An 18,997-nucleotide genomic window follows, 5' to 3' on the forward strand; every position below is an offset into this window, starting at 1 on the left:
AAATCCAAATAAGGAAAATGATACCTCTTTCCTTACTTTCCTGTCTTTTGTTTTGACTTAATACGAACATAGGATAAAACTTGAAGGAGACTAAAAGTAACACTATATCTGAATTTAAAGTAGTAAAAGAAAAATGAAAATTAAGTAAAAATGGAAAGTTAAAAGAAAGTAAATCATTACATATCATTTTTAATTTTTATTTGGATAAAAATGAAAAGGAATAATTAATTATAATGAATTTTTAGGATCATACTCATAAAACTATTTATAAAAAAATTAAAGAAGAAAACAGAACATTCCACGTATTAAAATTTTGTTTTACTTTCATTTCCCTAACTTCTTCCGAAATTGAGATAAATACAAAATTTAACTTAAGAAAAGCAAAAGATATTCAATTTCCCTACTTCCCCTAACCTAAATTATTAAATCTATCCAAAAAAAAAAAAGCCCCCTTTCCGTCATTTTCCTTTCCTTTCTTCTCCCCTCCCCACCTATCCAAACATGGGCTAAAGTTAAGTCCAAACCACAATTGTTGATGCTAACAAACCTTACCTGTTTCCATGTTTCAATTGGCCAATGGCGGAAGTCCTTCAAAATGGTGCGCTATGGATCCTGACAGAGGCTCACATGTAGATAGGCGATTCACCTAAACTAAACTATTAACCTCAGCGATGACACGATAAATTCTGTGCGTTTCATTTGCTCTTTTTGTATTGTGAAATACCTCAGCCTACGTTCACTCTTGGCCTTGCATAATGATCATACACTAATCTGATCTCTTGCACTGCTCAATATATGCCAGTTGTTGTCGAATACATTTACTATTAGGAACAAGATATTTGTCCTTTTACAAAGGGAACCCCTGCAGCCAATCTCGGATACATTTTAAACACAAGTACGTGGTAATGACCCTCCAAAGACCATTCAAATATACGGAAAAAACTCAAAAATGAACGCATCTATTCAAATCTATTCAAATATCTGACATTCACACTTGAGATACAGATAGAACACAGCATAGGAATCAAAGCTCTGGGTACCTAATGCTCATATTTTAGCTTGGTTACAATAGCATGACCATAGGCCTACTAATTGGTGGCTAGCGAAAATATATCTGTTCAAACTCCAAGGCTTTACTTAAAACAAAATTAGAAAGATGGAATATTGAAAGGCAGAAAAATAGAAAGATGAAAAAAAAAATTCCATCAATGAATCGAAAAATTAAAGAAAGAAAATAAAACATTTGAAAAATTAATAATTTTAAACTAACATACCCATCTCATTCATCTTCTCCCCTTTTTTGAAAGGATTGGATTCTATGCATTAGGATGAAAAATATCATTTCTCCTATTTTCTTTCTCACTTTTCTTCCCTACTAAATACACTCAAAATTCATTTTCTTTCAACTTTCCATTCTCTCCTCTTTCACTTTTCCACCCAACCAAGCACATCCTAGAACTGGCATGAAGGATTGACAGGCTCAGCCACCCTTCCATATGCACATCCGTCTCTCAATGGAACACAAATATGAATTTCAGTACAGAATCTTAAATTTCAAGAGTGTTTTATGTTCGAAAAATGTTTGAGGGCTATATTACACATGCATACGAAAGGTATATCTTTAGTGTCAACAGCACAATATACGCATCATTTTGCAAGAATGAAGAGAAAAAGGGAAAAGAATGTAGGATTGAAAATCAACCAGAAGATTTGAATATCTCGATCACGGAATTGTACATGCCTTTGTTCTGCAAGAGGGTGAAAAACTTGCAGCATATATGTTACAAAATATCTGGCTAAATTTGCAACTAATGCAAACTATTTTGCAGCCTTGTTCCAAATTAAAAGCCTATGAAATGGGGGAAAGTACCCATCCCCCATCTAAATCTTAAGTTTAAACACCCCCCCCCCAAGAAAAAGAAAAAAAAATCATGAAAGATTATTTATCTGTTAAAGCTAAATGAAAAAACAAAAAACAGGAATGTAAATCTGTCCTTAAAAAAGGAAAAAGGAAAGCCTGAGAAAAAATACCTCTAGCCTTGAAAATTGACTGAGAGATATGCTTGCAGCCATAGTCACAAATGTCTAGATTTTTGCCGACAAACTCAATGGTGAACGATGTCGGCCATGAAGGTTTTTTAGTTTTGTAAGTTCTTTCCTCCGCTTTCTTGCCTCAGCAGCAGCCACTGCATCCAGTACTTTCTTACTCGTATAATTTTTTGATTCTTTGTTCTCTTCTGGCAATGCACCAACAAAATGAAATGCTCCTATAGGAGCCTCTTCAGTCTTGACAACATGATCTGTTCTATTCTCAAATGTAGTCCCTGCAGAACACAGAGGTCCAGGCACAAGGACCTCTTCTTTAATGTGGGACATACACTGAACACCACCATCTGCAGGAAGCCTAACTGAAGTACAATTCTTGTTATTAGGACTGGCTTCAATTGGGTCATTAGCCTCTTTTTCAACTTCTACCGGTAAAGAGGAATTATACTTCTCGTTCATGACAGGTTTCAAATGACACCCAGCGTTAAAATGATTACTCACAGAAGTTTCATCTTCAATATCTTTTGTGCCACAAGAAGGCTGAGGATGCAGTCCACTCCGTTGATCAGGAAGAGAAAAAACCCAAGGGTAGGGCACTACATATAAGGCAGTCTTAGGTCCATTCACATTTATGGGGTTTTCTTGATTAAAAGATGAATCAAGCCTACCATTAGCTGGTGAGGAAATGCTAGATGGAACAAAAATGGCATTTTGGCCACATTGTGATTGAACAGGATGTGAAGATTGAACACTGGAAGGCCAACAAAAAGGGAGAAAATGATGTTGATTATAAAAGAAATATGGATAGTTTCCAGATGGACCAGAAATATGATGATCTAACTGAAGCTCTGCAGTAGTTTTCCCTTCATCAGCTTTCAATGCCTTAGCCATCTGCAGAGAAATATATGCCGAAAATGGTCACTTTTCAGGACCAAAAGAATGTCAAATAGGTGAAGTACTTTCAAAATTGAAAGGTGCATTAACAATCATATATGTTACCTCTGCCTTCAGGTGCTTATTGGTGCTATCTTGAGAATGATACTCTTTCAGGGCCAACTCTTTTGCCTTCTCAGTAGGAATGTAATCAAAAGTGAATAAGTTACCATGCAATATTAACATGAATTCAATAACAACCAAGAAACCTATTCGTGTATTTATCTTAGAATGAAAAGTTACAACCAAAGAGTTCAAAAGGGTAGAGACCTAAAAACTTCGTTTGAGTATTTGTTTTAAAACTACTAGCATAACAGATATACTCTACAATTCCGAAAGGTCAAGTAAAAATAAAATGTAAATACAACGCTCTATTGAATACTTGAGATAGTTATCTGAAGAAGCCCCACTTACCCTCTTCAAATTTTCATTCTCCTGTGTTAAATCTGTAACTTTCAGGGTCAATTTTTCGCAGAGAGCCTGAATAAAAAAAGTTCAGCCATAAGTAACACTCAGCAGTAGTTAACCATAATTCAACTTTGGAGAGCAATTAAACCAGAAGAAGATTACCTATGAAAAAGTTTGCAGAAGTTTAGATATTATAATCATTTGACTTGCTTAACAGTAATACATGCAATGTTGCAACTAGCACATGTTGACCCAAGCAATGAAGGCAAAACCAAAAACTAACTGGAAATATGTGTAGGAGCCAACTGGAAGATAAGACCCTAAGAAACCTTAGACTTGATAGACATGGGATAGCACCACCTAACAATTGCCATTCCAGTAAATTCAACTTCTAGCATTCACAACACATGATTCCACCATAGATTTTTCCAGAACCAAACACAGACTCATACAGATACCCGTACAAGGTAGATATCTTGGGTCTGATATTCTAAATCCTAAGATCTTAGGACAATTAGAGGGCATTTGACACTTGTACAAGTAATCACTTGCATAAACTGACAAGGCAGATAAGAAAATGCCTACAATATAATGTCCTGTCCAACAAATATAATTAATGCATTTTGAAGCAGCCATCATTAAATAATTAAAGTTACTAAAATAAACCAGGAACTACTTTCTATCAATTGTACTATTCAGGTATTCACTAATATAGGATGTTTGGAGAAGGTCATCTCATATAGGTATAAGGATCAACCTTAAGGACTTTTAGTTTTTCTAAGAATAAAATCCCAACAGAACCCAATAACAGTTTACTGAGTTGTAGCAAGCACAGCCCCCAAAAAGTATTGTTGAATTTTAAAACAAGGGTAAGGATGCCAGCAAAATTACTTATTGAGATGGTGTCATAGTTTACCGGACACCAGCTCAGCTGGTAAGTTACTTAAATTCACAATTAAACTGCAAAAGAAAATACAGATACTTATGCTTATATATAATTTTCAAACTAAAACAAACTTTTTCATACTCATTTTAGGACAAACTACTTATCCATTAAGTAACTTCCTTTTAAGAATAGGTTTCTCTCTATGTAATAAGACTGATCCTTATTTAAAAGGACATACAAAACAATAAAACACTAAGCAAATTTTTTATCAGAAAAGAAAACCCTAAAAAGATCTATGTCTCTCTTAACAAATCCTAAGGTTTCAATCTCCCTTTGACGTGCTGAGCAATCATTCACAGTACGTCATTTCAAGAAATGTGACAAGGGGAAGGCAGTATAATTGTGCCAAAGAGTCGTGGTTTTAAATTAGATGAAGGAAAAAAGGGAAACGGGAAATAGATAAGGCTTTCTCAAAACAAATTTCAGAGACATTCTCATTAGACAATAAAAAAAAAATTACAGTCAAAGCAAGTAAAAGATACAGGTAACTTAACAAATGGAGACTGACAACAAGGTAACATATAACCTAAAAGCAAACAGAACTGAACATGCAACAAATCAATTACCTGCCTTCGGCGAATCGTTTGTCTAGCAGACTCCCTGTTTGCTAATATTCTACGTAATCTCCGTGCTTCCTTTTCAGCCTGATAGAAAAAGCTTCAGATGAAATATAAAGATCAATCTTAAAGAAAGAAGATCAAATAAAAGGTTGTTCCACCTCAGTTAAATTCTGTCTTGACCTTCCCCCACCACCTGACATGTGTTTTATTGCACCTGCAGGACTTGATCTGACTGATTCAGCATTCTGCTCAGTCTTCACTGGTTTTATGAGAGCATTGTTCCCTGTCATTTCATTCAGCTGACTATCCTCCCAAATATCTTTCTCAGGTATTCCCACAGTGCTGAATAATATCTAAAGTTAAAGCGAGGAACCAGTATAAGTAGATTAATAAAATCTAAAAATAAACATATAAATAAAAAATGCAACATATCACAAGCACAACCAACCGGCCTTTCATGAATCATCTGCCAATCAGACTCCTTACGGGTTAACATTCTATGCAATCTACATGTTTCTTTTTCAGCCTGATAAAGAACAATCAGTCAAAAATAGTAGCATTTGAAAAGCACAATGGTAAATCAAACAAGTTAATACCTTGGTTACATTCTGACTGGACCTCACCACCCCATCGGATGGGTATCTTTCAGCGCTAGGATGACTCCCATTAAGCGACTCAGCTACTACCGATTCAATAACTACAGATGTGCTCATCACTTGACTTTGCTCCTGGCCTATTGTAGCTTGATCCTGCTATAAACAAAAATAGTTCTCAAGTCCTGCATAAAATAGTGTCACTCTCACTTATAAGAATAGTGTCACTTGCTGACAGATCACTTCGTCCAATTAAGACACAAGATAACTTGTCTAGTTAACCACATCAGAATTCCAATAAAGACCCAACAGGTTTAGCTAACCTCATTTTCCATATCAATGATTATTACTTATGTTCTAACTTTCTAAAATTAGAAAATTTTCTATGGCCACCAGTTTCTTACTAGTTTATCTATGTTCTTCCCGCGTATAATTTAATTCCTTTAAATCCCAGAAATAGAAAAGTGAAATAAAAGCTGACCAAAACTACAAAGTGTTCAACATTAAGATATTCACCATTATTATCTTCAAATTCTTGCATCGCATTTGACATATTAACATCGATAAGATCAAGAACTTAACAGATTATAAGAAAATCAATAAGTTATTTGAGTGGTTGGTTATCTTTAATTAAATATATTAACAGTAAAAGAATTTTTTTCTTACTATTCAAAATGACATTTCCAGCAATCACAATACAGAATCATTTTTATCAAATGAAATTTCAAGTATCATGAAAAAAAAATCGAAATGTATAATTTTGTTTTTGAGCAAAAAGAATTAACTTCTTTTGGTATGTATTATTTCCACATTTTCAATAATGAACATCACTTTCAAAAGGTAATTTAAATCACTAATTCCGGGCAGACACAGTGAAAAGCCACTGAATAAAAAATATCAGATTTTTTTCTTAAAATAGAATAGAATAGATAAATAAATCGAAAATATCGATAAAACTATCCTTTCAAGTATATATATTGATAAAATTAGATTGATTCACCAACCTCAGCGAGATCCGAACCGGATTGAACCGGGTTCGAACCGACGCCAGAAGGCAGTGACTCAGTACTGGTACTGGCTCGCTTCCTCAGTCTCCTCCCTTTGCATCCCCATTTGGCGCCAAATTCAGCGGAGACGGAAACAGCAAGCCGCTTCTTCGAATGCGCCAAGGCGGCCAATATCTCCGCCGCTTCCATATCCATCCGATCCGCCGCCAACGCATCCTTCGCCGCATCTGCCGTTGGCGAAGCGCACGAGCTCGAAAGAAAACCTCTCCCTAATTCCATCCCAAAGAGGGAAAAACGAAACAAAAATTCAAAAACTAAGGGAAAATGAAAATCAAAAGAGAGGAAACAGAACACATTCAACTTCTTTGTAAGGAAAGTAACCCAAAAGGAAAAGGTCTCTTACAAGTCTCTGCGGCGCCTTGAGGATGTATCTGAGAGTGCCACGTATAATTTTTATGCCACGTAGACGATCAAGTGACTCGTGTGTGGGGTCCAGCACGTGCGAGTGAATGGAATTAAAGAAGCAGAAATTGGCATCCGACACGCAGATGTAGTGAGTAAATACAACGTGGGATTTTGTCATTTGGGGTTCTACGTGGGAATGGGAGGACCAGGTAAAATTAAAACCTTCAGGATTTAATTTCACCTCTTCTACTGGTTTTTGGGGTAAAAACTGGAAATCATTTTTTCAGTAAAACTGTAAAAAAAAAAACAGCACCTTGCTGTCAAAATTAATCAGAGATAAAATTAAAATTCGAAATAATTAAATTCATAAAAATAATTCAAGATCCAACACAAATTTGAGCTCCACTCCAAAATAAATTTGATACAAAATTCGAAAAACTCGGATTTCTAATTAACATAATTATACGAGAATATTTAAGACATATATTAATTCAGATATAGTAAATTAATTTTTTTATTAACTTTGAATGTTTTAAATTGTTTTTTGTTACAAGAAAGTTTTAAAATTTAATAATTTATAATAAAATTATAATTACTGATTGCATGAAGAAATAATTCTATATAATTCTAAAATTTTACAAAAAGCTACTGATAGAAACGATAAGAAACTTTTTACTTTTAAAAACAGACCAATATTATTAAACATTTAAGTTTGAAATATGATAGCTTTATTAATTATTTAAAAATATTGTATTACATAATATTATTCTTTTTAACATTTAATTAATAAAAGACAAATAACTTTTCCAGTTACAAGTATCAAATTTTCCATAGCAACATTCATTTATTAGAATTTAATTTTCTAAAATTATTTTAATTCACATTTATTTCACTAATTAGTCCATATGTTAAGTAATTCTAAATCAAAAGCTCTAAGGCTTCATTTGTTTCATTGAAAATGACTTTTAGAAAATGATTTCTAAACAAAAAAGCTAATACTTTCTGGTGGTTGGAAGAATATGTGTCAAATATTTTCTCTTATTTGACAGATTTCTTGAAAATATTTTATAAAAGCTATTTTCAATTAAACAAACATACATTTGAGATTTTCTTATCTTTTTATTGTTTAATTGAGTTTATTTTATATCTATAAATTTATATTTTACATTGTTTTTGCATATATTGCAATGATTTATTTATAAATAAATACATCAAAATTAAATATATAATATTACTCAATTATTAAGCTAGAATATCAACAATCATAAATTAAAAACAACCAAATCGGATAGATGATTCCTAATTGTGTATAAAAAACAAAAAACAAAGAACAAAGATTGAATAATAACAAATTAGCTTCCAAACCACAACTAGTACTGCATAACATTAAATTAATAATATTATCCAAGTGCATAATTAGTAGTACACAACATCATGGCTACAATATTTTTTTGTGTCACGCCCCGAAAATTGGCAGATCCGAAAAAAATGAGTAAGGTAGGTATGTAAACTATTTGGCGCAATATGGTAATCTCCATCTTGTTGGTTTGATGGCGAGTTAAAGTATTGACGCATTCTAGCGTTAAAGCATCCGCCTATTAGCGATATCTGAGGAATTTATCGCAAGACATTTTCAAGGAAAGAAAGATTACACCTAAAAAAGTGCACATCTATGAGGGGGTACACCCTAGAGTTTTGTTTGAGCACTAAGATCCCATCAGGTACAAGAGAAAACTATAGGGAACTTAATTGTCTTTAACATCTATCCCAACTATGAGAAACTTTGAATGGAGCCCTGGGGCAATGATAAATATCAATCTTTCGCGCTTCCCCTAAAGGCCGTCGAGAAAGCTTTACATTTTGTTGCATCAGAAGCCCCTAACACATTCATATAATCATTATACTGCATGAGATGTGCCCGAGGATCTATTCTACCTTCAAACATCTATTTTGGGACTTTAAACTTGGTTGGTAGGCTCACAGCTACCACCTTTGGAGACAATGGGTTGTTAGAACAAAACAACCAATCCATGTCTTGCACATCAAGGTGCAATGCTCGCACATCTCTACGCAGAGCATCCATCCCGTTCTGTCATGGCTTTGCATGTGCACTCATAGCCTCCTCCTAGAGAGGTGTGACATGGTCCTGAAGATCAAAATGGTTGAATTGTGCCTTCTTTCTTAGTTATTCGTTCTGTCTTGAAAGCTCTTGTTGAAGTAATTTTTGTTTTTCAAATTTGACACTTTTTCAAGTCGTTTGTTCCTTCATCAACCTCAGTTGCTCCTGTAAACCAAATAGTTGTTGCGACGATTGTAACAACACGTTTTTAGTGGTGTTAGAAACAATGATTTTGGGACCACAATTCTGACTAGTGTGTTAGTGTTTTATTAATTATTTATTATTTATAGGGTTATTAGAAGGTCGTATTAAAATTTGGTTAAGAAATTTTAACATATAGTTAGTTAATTAAGTAAAAATAACTAAATCGTAAAAACTTCAAAAGTTAGTTTCTATTAGTTAAATGTGTTAAATGGCTATGGAAATGTAAATTAATGGACTTAGATAGTAAATAAAACATATAGATAGATAGTGGACACTTTTTTGTTAATTATTAAGTTAAAATTATAAGGGTAGAATAGTAAATTGATAATTAAATAAACAAATTAAACAAAACAAGTAATGGAAAGCCATCATCTCCTACATTTTACATTGTTAAGAACCAAAACCACCATTTTAGCTAAGGGGATATTCGACCAAGCTTCAAACTCATGCATGATATGTAATTGTTGCCATTTTTTAATTATTTCTATGTTTTTGTAATCGTTTTAGCTTAATCTAGCTAACCCGGGGGCTAATTCATAAAAATGTTAAACATTTTGGATTATGTCATTGATGTGTTTGAGGTGTTTGTGAAGTTTTATGGTAGATTAATAAGCTTGGTTGAGAAATATGACAATTTTGTAAAGTAGTTTTTAGTAATTTTAATGTTTAGGGATTGAATTGTTGAAATGGTAAAATTATATGAAATTCTTGTAAAAAATTGATAAATGTGATCTGAATAGGGGCTATATGGAAATCTTCTAGCTTGTATTTTGCTTAAATGTGGTTAATTCGTAAGTTTCAGCTTTAGGGACTAAATTGCAAAAAGAGTAAATGTTGGGGGTAATTTTTTAATTTTATATTAAAAAGGTTCATAAGCTTAAGTTTAATTATTTGAGATGTTTGAATTGAATAATTGAACGAAAATTATTATTTAAATCAAGAAACAAATCAATCGAACTCGAATTGTGGAAAGCTAAAGTAATGGAATAGTCGTCGGCCTTGTTTATGCAATCGTTTTTGTCTAGGCAAGTTTGTATATTGTTTAAACTTACTAATTGTTGCTTTTGGTAATATGTTAACTATTATTCATGTTAGGTATAGTTAAATTGCATGATATATGTCGATTAGTGATTTTGGACTAAACTATGATGTTGAATAAATTGATGATTATGTTTGGAAAATGTGAAATGTATGTATGTGAGCTTGAAATGGTATAGTGAAAATGGAATTAAATGATTTAGATATGTAATATGGCCCATATGAACCTCGTAAATACTTAGGATACAAATGACATGTCATTAGGAGTTATTTACAGTTTCAGGTGTTTGTCTTGGATATCTTACCAATGGTTGAGGTCTTGCATTTATTGCGGATTCTCCATAGCTTGTGTGAGCAGCATCATGTAGCTTATCATCCCGATCCACAGCTCGTGTGAGCATATACGATTACAATTACAGCTTGTGTAAGCATTTTCCAAAGTATCTGATGTTTTTTCATTTGGTTCAATAGGTAATAAAGGCTTAAATCGAGTGAACTTAATTATATGTTATCTTATATGATTTTGATGGATGAAATGGTAAGTGTTGGTATAAATGCTTTGGAAATGAATGAATGATACATGTTGAAAATGTGATGAATGAAATGAATATTGATATGTTCCTAATATATGTTCATGATATGGAAAGATTATATGTTTCATTGTTGAACTCACTAACTTGTGAGATTTTTTATGTGAATAGGAATTGAATGAACTCATGAGCATGTTAATGAAATTTTGCATGAATTGTATAAATTGAGTCTATTTGGTAAGTTTATGTTTATGATTTATACAAGCTTGCTAAGAACTAGCTACTTATGTTAGTTGTTTTCTTTTTCTGTAGATCATTAGGAATCTCGATCAGTTGGAACCAAGTCGAAGTACACATACTATTCACCCTTCATCTCAATAAAAGTTGTGGTCATTTTTGAGTTGGTTATAAATGACATGAACTAAAAGTTTTAAAGTCCTTTTATTATGATGTTGTTAAACTTTAGTTAAGACATACTTATGGTTATGTGTATATATTTGTTTTGGCTTGTAAATGTCAATATATGTACGTCTTTGGCTATTTGGTTGGTGCCTCTTGAAAGTGGATGAAATATGATTATTTGTTTGTGAATGAAATGGATGAACTTTGTGTATTTGGCATGTGTACAAGGTAAGGACTTTTGATCTTTTGAATGTGAATTAGTTTGGTGTATGAAAGGTGGTGTCAATGAGGGTACATTGGTTAGGCACTTAGGTTGAATGTTTTGATATGTTTTAAACTTGTTTGAATGTGTTTTGAAGGCATGTTAATGGTTGATTTTGGTTTGGCTTGGCACCTAAGGAATTGGTATTGTTTTGCCTTGTTTTGGAAGCTATTTTAGGTGCACATGGTCTGGGACACGGGTTGTCACACGACCGTGTGCCACACACAACCATACCACACGACTGTGTGGCCTGTTTAATTTTGGTGCAGGTTTGTCCCACACGATCTCAGGTTGTTACACGGCCTAGAGGCACGACCATGTGATCCTATTTTCGAACTGTACACGGTTTGACCACACAGCCATGTCCCTGAGCCACACGGCCTGGGCTATGTCACATAGCCGTGTGACCCCTGTTTTCAGTTTTTCTTACCTTTTTCTATTTTGTTTCAAATAAGTCCCTATTTGTTCTCGAATTGATTTTTAGGTTTCGTAAGCTAGATAAAAGGTTTTTAATCGTATATAGGCTATGAATGATTATTGATTTTTAATATTTGGTATTTAATTTAATAATTGAATGGTTTTATGCTATCATTTGATTCGATATGTGGCATAATACTCCGTAAGCCTAATCCAACAACGGAGACGGATTGGGGTAACATCGATGCTCCTTGATCAGAGGGAAATGATGATCTCTGACCAAATGGAGCATTGAGATTGAAAGAGTTGGAAGCACCTACTCAGCCTATGTTACCCAGATTTTCTGGTCGATCAGCAAACCAACCAGCAAAAATGTCTATCTCACCAGGTTGATTGCTGATGCCAAAACCTCCTCCCTGGCCCGATGGGAAACCGTTGGGGAAATTCTCCTTGGGGTTAGTCATCTTAGTTTTTTGGTTTTTTTATGGTCGGAAATCTGTCCACGCTCACCGCACCAAATTGTTGAGTGTTTTAGCATGTATATCTTTCAAAAAGGTTAGATTCTCTATTCATATGATATGATTACTATTCATGGATTGGACATCGTAAGTAAGTCCCCATGCATGTCAACACGTACCCTATTTTAGGGTTAACACGTTTTCTAGATGTGGGTTCACCTGCATGGTGGAGCAAACCCACATCATGCGGTCTCATATAAAAATGTGAACACCTCACGTGCGAACTCAAAGTGCGAACTATGTAGAATATGGGTCGGGTCAGGACCTAATCGGTAACCGAGTAATGGATCGGTAATAACGAGTAACATAACATATATATTATAGTAAAGTATTCTTGCTAATATGAAAACTTAAGCTTATTTGACATAAATTTTAAATTATTTGACATAATCCTTAGATTAGGCACTCAAAATTTGTAAAAATTTTCGTCATAATATTTGCAAGTAATATTGATTTTTTTGTGCACATGAATTACAAAATATATATTATTGCTGTTGATTTAAAGCAGTTTTTTTTTCTTAGCCAAAATTGAAACATCTTTATTAATTTCACTAATTTAGTGTTTAAAAAATTATAGAATACACTAATTTAGTGTTTAGAAAATCTAGATAGGAAAAGTATATTCAAAGCTTTATCAATTTGTTTTCCAAAAGGTGGATTTGTCTTTTTGTAAATGAAAAACTGATAAAAGAATCAAAACTTCAAAGAGTCAAAACCATCAACATGTAGAAACGAGATGCTTATCTTAGGTTAAGAGGCCATTCGAGGCTTCCAAGACTTCATCCAATGAAACAGGATGGTAGAAAGCAACAAATAATCTCTAAGAGGCTATTATTTTGGTTTCAAGATGGTCGGACTGTAGGTAAAAGGGAAAGAAAAATAAATTATTTGGTAAGTTTAGTAATAATTAAATTCCAAAAGTTGTAAATGGGGAAAGTTTGCTACCCATCTATATACGCTCAAAAATGGTCTTAGACAAAAAAAAAATCCTGTCTTTTAAATGGGTTGGGTGTTGGGTAATTTTTTTTTTATCTGGGTCTAAATTTGTAAACAAAATTGTTGTTTTTTTACTGTTTTACCTTTTTTTCATTATTTTGACATCATTTCGCTATTATATTGCTATTATTATATTGCTACTATTTTGTTATTATTATTTGGATATTGTATAACTCTTATTTTATTATTAATTTTGCTACCATTTTAGATGTATTTACTTGTTAAGTTGCACTTATCTTAGTGTTATTTAAGTATTTTTTTATTTTTTTCCATTTGTTGGAAACCATTTATTTTAATATTTTTAGTTTATTTGATATATTACATTTTTAAATTTATTTTTATATAAAAATTAATATAAAAAATTTAATATGGGTGAGCCAGGCTCGGGTATTAGCATTTTATCTGGGCCAGATTTGAGAAAAATTTTAGGCCCATTTTTCGGTCTGGGTTTGAGCTCGGCCCATGGACAACTCTAAACCCAACATACATGTTAATGAGTTTATACTTGTTCAAGCTCAATTTGGTTCAAAATATGAGCTTAAAATTTTGTCCAAATTTGTCCATATTTGCAAAAGACTAACTCAAGCCCATTTTAGGCCTGTCCATATTATTTTTTAACATTTTTTTAAAAATAATTATATAATTTTATGTATTTTTCTATTTATTGAAAAGTTTTATATAGCCATCTTTAACATTATTTTAACATTTATATTAAAGTAGTATTATATATTTAGTATAGGTTTTATTTTTTAATGTGTTATAATTAAATAATATATAAAAATAATATAATATAAAGTATTATAAACTTAAAAATGGGTGAGGCTAGGCTGGGCTTGGACCTTAAATGTTCAAGATCGAGCCTGGCTTATGAACAGATCTAATCACATATAGTTAGGTAAAATATTTTAGGGTTTTGGGTTAATTTTTTATTAAGTCCCTCATCGTTCATATTTTTTCAATAGTGTTCCTCCTTTTGTTCAATTTAGGCCATGCGCATGTTATTCTAATTCTACTCAATTTGAACCTTATGATTATTTAATTTATGTTATCTTATTTATTTTTAATCATTATTCTATTTACGTTTGTGTAAGTGTTCATAAATATATTTTACGAATATATATATATTATTTGCGTTGGGAATTAGATATAATATTTATGTTTGTTTGTGCAAGTGTTCCTAAATAGTGTTTTTTTTTAAGAATAAATATTATTACCAATGTTGAAAAGAATATTGTTACTCATTTTTAATCATACCTTGCACATTGATGGGTTTATTTTTCTTAAACATAAAATAATTTTTATGTTTTGAAACCATAGTCTAAACTATATTTAATGTTGATTAGCTTTTAAATTGAATTTCTTTGTTACATTATATATACTTTATCAAAACAAATAAACTTTAATATATAATAATCTAATATATTTTTATTAATAAAGATAATCAATAATATATTATGTGTAAATCTTAATACATAATGATTTAATATATTTTCTTTTATCATATTATATCTTAAATTCTATTTCTACATGTATTAAATCAAGCATATTAAATGACCTCTTTAAAGTAAATTAAAAACAATTATAAATAGTAATTACACAAAAATATAATTTTTTTACCAATTTTCTAGGCCGCATAAAACAATTAATAAAACGATTATAATAAATTCACACTAATTCAATAATGAAAATTTTAAATTAAGGGGACTCTTTAATATTAGCAACTTTTATCATTGTTATATAATTAGAAATTTGGATGATGGTGGTGCATATGCCTTCCCAAAGCTATTTTATTACCTCCCCCTTCAACAATACTATTTATATTTTCTATAGTTTTGAACCCTTAACATTGAATATTGAATTTTAAACTATAAGACTGCTTTCCGCTTGATATACACATAATTAATTTATGCATCGCACGGATAAAAAATTAGTTTTTAATGAATACATAAATCATTTGTAATTTAAAAAAAATTAAAAATACGATTTTTAGGATTATCTAGAGTTTCATTTAATAATCAACTTAGTAAATTTGATTTTCATAATTGAAAAAAAATTTTATGGCAAGAATTAGTAATCCCCCGGCACTAGGGCTAGTTTTAGTGTAAAAGTTGTTGCTGCATCTCCAAAAATATGAAATCATGGTGGCATAAACAGCAAATGGATATTTATGAAACACATCACCCATCAACTACCATAATGGTATAGCCATTCCAAAAATGCTCAACTGACATTAAAGCACGTCATCATATTTACATCCACTAGTGCCATCATTTAGCACTAAAACCACAAAACTTAATGGTAAGCTCATTGTATGTTACACACAGATACCAAGAATGTCCCGTTAACATTAGTGGTCATTTGATGTCGACGGAGCCGTAGCTTCTGGAAGATTGCCTAGATGCCTGTATGATGAAGGCGTTGACGGGGTATGTGGAGACATGAATGGTGAAGGGGTGTGAGGAGTTCTCGGGGACAGGTTGACAAACTCAAGTGCTTCTTGTCTCAGTTCTACGGGATAGTCGGCAATGCACCCAATCCTCGGACCAGCACCAGTTGACCATTTGAGTGACAGCCGATGTCCTAATTGATATGATTTGACCGCCTTCTTCGAGTTGATCCTTTGCAATATAGCTTTCTTAGGCACCTCAACTGTTGGACTTTGAAGACCACCGGATAAAGTCCTTTTGTAAGTATATGAGGCCCCTGTTTGATTAGTTTCCGATGATTGCGGTGATACATTCTTCTCTTCACTGTTAATTTCAGGTTCAATAGGCACTGAAACTTCAACTGCAGTCCCACCACTTCCGGATTTGTCATTGTCATAGTTATCAGAACCATCAGACGCTTGGCGTATCTAAACACGAGATAAAAGTCAGCCATCATATTTACAATAGGAAGGAAGATTTAATTCAAGGATACATTGAAAGGTTACCTCCACTTCACTAAGGTTCACTCCTTTCTCCTTCAAAAATGATAGAAAATTCTCAAGACTATCGTCTGTTGGCCGGTAATGTCCACTATATGAAGAAATAGACTGAAAAAGAAAAGAAATTAAATGTCAATCTATACAAGTTAAAGCAAAACTTGATGAACAACAGTCATTCAAAATGCAACCAACATAATGGGTCGGGGTAAAGCCAGAAAAGTAGTTTACGGGGGATCGAAATTAAATTGTAATTTTTACGATAGTAAAAGTACAATTTCACCATTTTAATAGCCTATATCTTTGTAATTTTTAAAAGTTTAAATCAAATTTTTATCATTTTAAGGGATCAAAGTATAATTTTACTTTTACTAATTTAAAATTTTAAAAATCTTAAAAGGCCTCAAATGAAAAATTTTCCATTTGGGGGGCAGCCCCCTGCCACCCCTAGCTACGCCCCTGTAAGGGGTCCTTGATGATTCTGAACCTATACCTTTAATATTCCCTGCTCCGCCACCAGCCTACCGGCTGCAAACGTCGCTCCTCCAGCCAAGAAGCTAGAATGGTGAAACATCCCTTTCTTCTTCTACAAGGAACAAAAAAAGGTAAAATCGTTGGTTTTCCTATCTCCTAGAGGAAACACTCAAAACGGTCAGTGTCGATACTTACCTCGCCGGCATACAATTTCTTGGATGTGCTCACAACAAATATCCATTTCTGGCCTTCCGATCCTTTGATTGTATGAAGAACATTTCCAGTTTGTTTATGGATAATCTTTCCTTCAAAAACAATGTACTCATAATGCTCCCTCTCTTGCTGTTTCCGCCACCATAGACCGGAAACAAAATGAAATTCACATCAGAATTTTGCAACAACCAGAACTAACAAGTTGAATCTTAATGAAAATTGAATCTAAAATACAAAAGCACGTACAGGTCCCAGATACTTAATACATTGTTGTCGAAGCTTTGATCTCGGACATTCTTGGAGGTCAATCTCTTTCCCTTCCCCTATATCCAACCTGTAAATTTCAAGCCACTTTTTTAATATTGTAGGTTATAAAATTATTTGGACATTTGTCACGTGTGTAACAGCAATGTTGGAGGTTTTACCAGTAGAAAAATGGCTGACCAGCATCAGATTTACACCACTCATCGTAGTAAATATGCAAGTTATGGCCATAGCGGTGGCGTGGATCAATCTAGAGTAACAATAAATAAAAGTAAAAAATCTGTTCATTGTTTATTTAAGTGAAAGGGGCTAAGGAGAAAAAAAGTACAGCTTCAATCCAATGTCGAAAAGCCAATTTTTGCGCCTTGGCGTCTTTGAACAATCCTTTCCCGACCTGACAAAATTCCATTATTTGTTATTTATGGAAATAAAATAAAACAATATTTTGTGATTTTTTTTTACTAAAGGACGAAACAAGGGAAAATCAAGGATCGCCGTCAGAAAACAGTTCCAACTTTTGAATTTACGAAATTTTTAGTAAAAAAAAATTACCTTAGAAGCATTTAAGACAACACGATTCCATCTTGAAGCAACAGATTCTGGTTTGGAATAATTAAAAAAGGAGATTGTGCTGTGATTAAGCGTTGCATAATCTAAAACCCTCCACCTGCAATAAATAAATAATCATTGCCAATTTTCTTCTTAAAAAAAAGAAGCAGCAGAGAAATGGACAAAGATTTTATAGACTTACCATTCTTCAGCGACAACAGCGGAGTCAGCTATTCTACGCCGTGTCCAGTAACTCCGGTACACTTTCTGAACCTTAACCGCAGCGTTCGAATGACAACAACCAACACCTGGCGCGTGATTCGAACCCGACGACTCCACCGGCATTTCAAAACCACCGTCACTGTTCCCCGATGCAGAATCTGGTTTGTTTGCGTCTTTCGAACTATCCATGGAGAAAAAATAGGACGACTTGGAGCCCAGACCAAACCCGTTATTATGAAGGTTGTCCCGGGAGGAAATGTCATAAAACAGAGACTTTGACTGCATATCGAAATTTGAAACAGCTGTTCGAGTTCCGCATTCAATGACCTCCATTGACTTTGTTTACTATAACTAGTCAACTATTTCAATTAGTTTGAAACAAACCAAACTAAGCCTTAGAATTTCAACTAATTTGAGTGTCTGGATTTGAGAGAAAGAGAAAGCAAAGAATATAAATAAACGTTTGGAAATTTCCTAGGAAACTGACCCCCCTTCCTTATGTTTCCATTATTTTCAGTGAAGTGTGTGGATCAGGCGCTAACGTTGAGATTGAGTTTTATTGTAAGTAGCTCACTTGTTGTAGCGAGTGAAACTAAAGGAAAATAAATACAAAACCTCTGCTTCACGTGGGAATTTCTAGGGGTTTCAAAGTTAAGGAAGGATTCTTTTTCTGTTTGAGGTAGGATTTAATTTCTTTAAATATTGGTATATTTTTTAAATTTATTATACGTGTAAGGTTTTTAGTCTATTTGTGTTGTAATTATATTTTTTAATCCCAAAATATGCTAAGTTTTTAGTTAGGATTATTTTAGTTTTTAATCTATTGTAGTTATATTTTTTAGTCCCATAAAATGCTATTATCAAGGTACGTTTTAGTTAGGATTATTTTAGTTTTTAGTTGTAATTGTTTGATTTGACATTTTATTCTAGTTTTTAATCTGTTAGTGTTGTAATAATTTGATTCTACA

General features: G+C 32.9%; 2 protein-coding genes across 5 annotated transcripts; both read right to left on the bottom strand.

The window, feature by feature from the left end:
- Positions 1-1,690: 1,690 nt before the first annotated feature.
- Positions 1,691-6,889, bottom strand: LOC107948464 (uncharacterized). Of its 4 annotated transcripts, XM_016883021.2 has the most exons (9): positions 6,491-6,888; positions 5,490-5,645; positions 5,342-5,419; positions 5,052-5,246; positions 4,900-4,977; positions 3,394-3,459; positions 3,046-3,111; positions 2,715-2,937; positions 1,691-2,642 (listed from the first exon to the last, which is right to left on the bottom strand). In XM_016883021.2, exons 1-9 carry the CDS (start codon positions 6,770-6,772, stop codon positions 2,086-2,088), a joined length of 1,701 nt encoding a protein of 566 aa, XP_016738510.1. In that variant the 5' UTR covers positions 6,773-6,888; the 3' UTR covers positions 1,691-2,085. The 4 variants fall into 4 exon arrangements, with proteins under 4 accessions (XP_016738510.1, XP_016738508.1, XP_016738507.1 ...); XM_016883019.2 differs by having other exon boundaries at positions 1,691-2,937; positions 5,490-5,642; positions 6,491-6,889; XM_016883018.2 differs by having other exon boundaries at positions 1,691-2,937.
- Positions 6,890-15,592: 8,703 nt separating this feature from the next.
- Positions 15,593-18,601, bottom strand: LOC107948463 (IQ domain-containing protein IQM3). The gene is made up of 9 exons (XM_016883017.2): positions 18,010-18,601; positions 17,811-17,925; positions 17,587-17,652; positions 17,420-17,508; positions 17,241-17,328; positions 16,977-17,123; positions 16,801-16,893; positions 16,317-16,418; positions 15,593-16,238 (listed from the first exon to the last, which is right to left on the bottom strand). The coding sequence occupies exons 1-9, from the start codon at positions 18,360-18,362 to the stop codon at positions 15,732-15,734; spliced, it is 1,560 nt and encodes a 519-aa protein (XP_016738506.1). The 5' UTR covers positions 18,363-18,601; the 3' UTR covers positions 15,593-15,731.
- Between the last annotated feature and the right edge of the window lie 396 nt (positions 18,602-18,997).

This window comes from Gossypium hirsutum, chromosome D04, assembly GCF_007990345.1.
Source record: "Gossypium hirsutum isolate 1008001.06 chromosome D04, Gossypium_hirsutum_v2.1, whole genome shotgun sequence".
Taxonomy (NCBI): Eukaryota; Viridiplantae; Streptophyta; class Magnoliopsida; order Malvales; family Malvaceae; genus Gossypium; species Gossypium hirsutum.

Bases quoted from the DNA above. Each gene is read 5' to 3' on its own strand.
- LOC107948463 (XM_016883017.2), bottom strand. From the start codon at position 18,362: ATGGAGGTCATTGAATGCGGAACTCGAACAGCTGTTTCAAATTTCGAT. The intron at 17,653-17,810 runs GTAATTTTTTTT...GAATTTTGTCAG, and splicing joins TTGTCTTAAATGCTTCTAAG to GTCGGGAAAGGATTGTTCAA. The intron at 16,419-16,800 runs GTATAGGTTCAG...TTTCTTTTTCAG, and splicing joins CGGAGCAGGGAATATTAAAG to TCTATTTCTTCATATAGTGG.
- LOC107948464 (XM_016883018.2), bottom strand. From the start codon at position 6,772: ATGGAATTAGGGAGAGGTTTTCTTTCGAGCTCGTGCGCTTCGCCAACG. The intron at 5,646-6,490 runs GTTGGTGAATCA...TTTTGTTTATAG, and splicing joins CCGGTTCGGATCTCGCTGAG to CAGGATCAAGCTACAATAGG. The intron at 4,978-5,051 runs GTGGAACAACCT...TTTTTCTATCAG, and splicing joins CAAGACAGAATTTAACTGAG to GCTGAAAAGGAAGCACGGAG.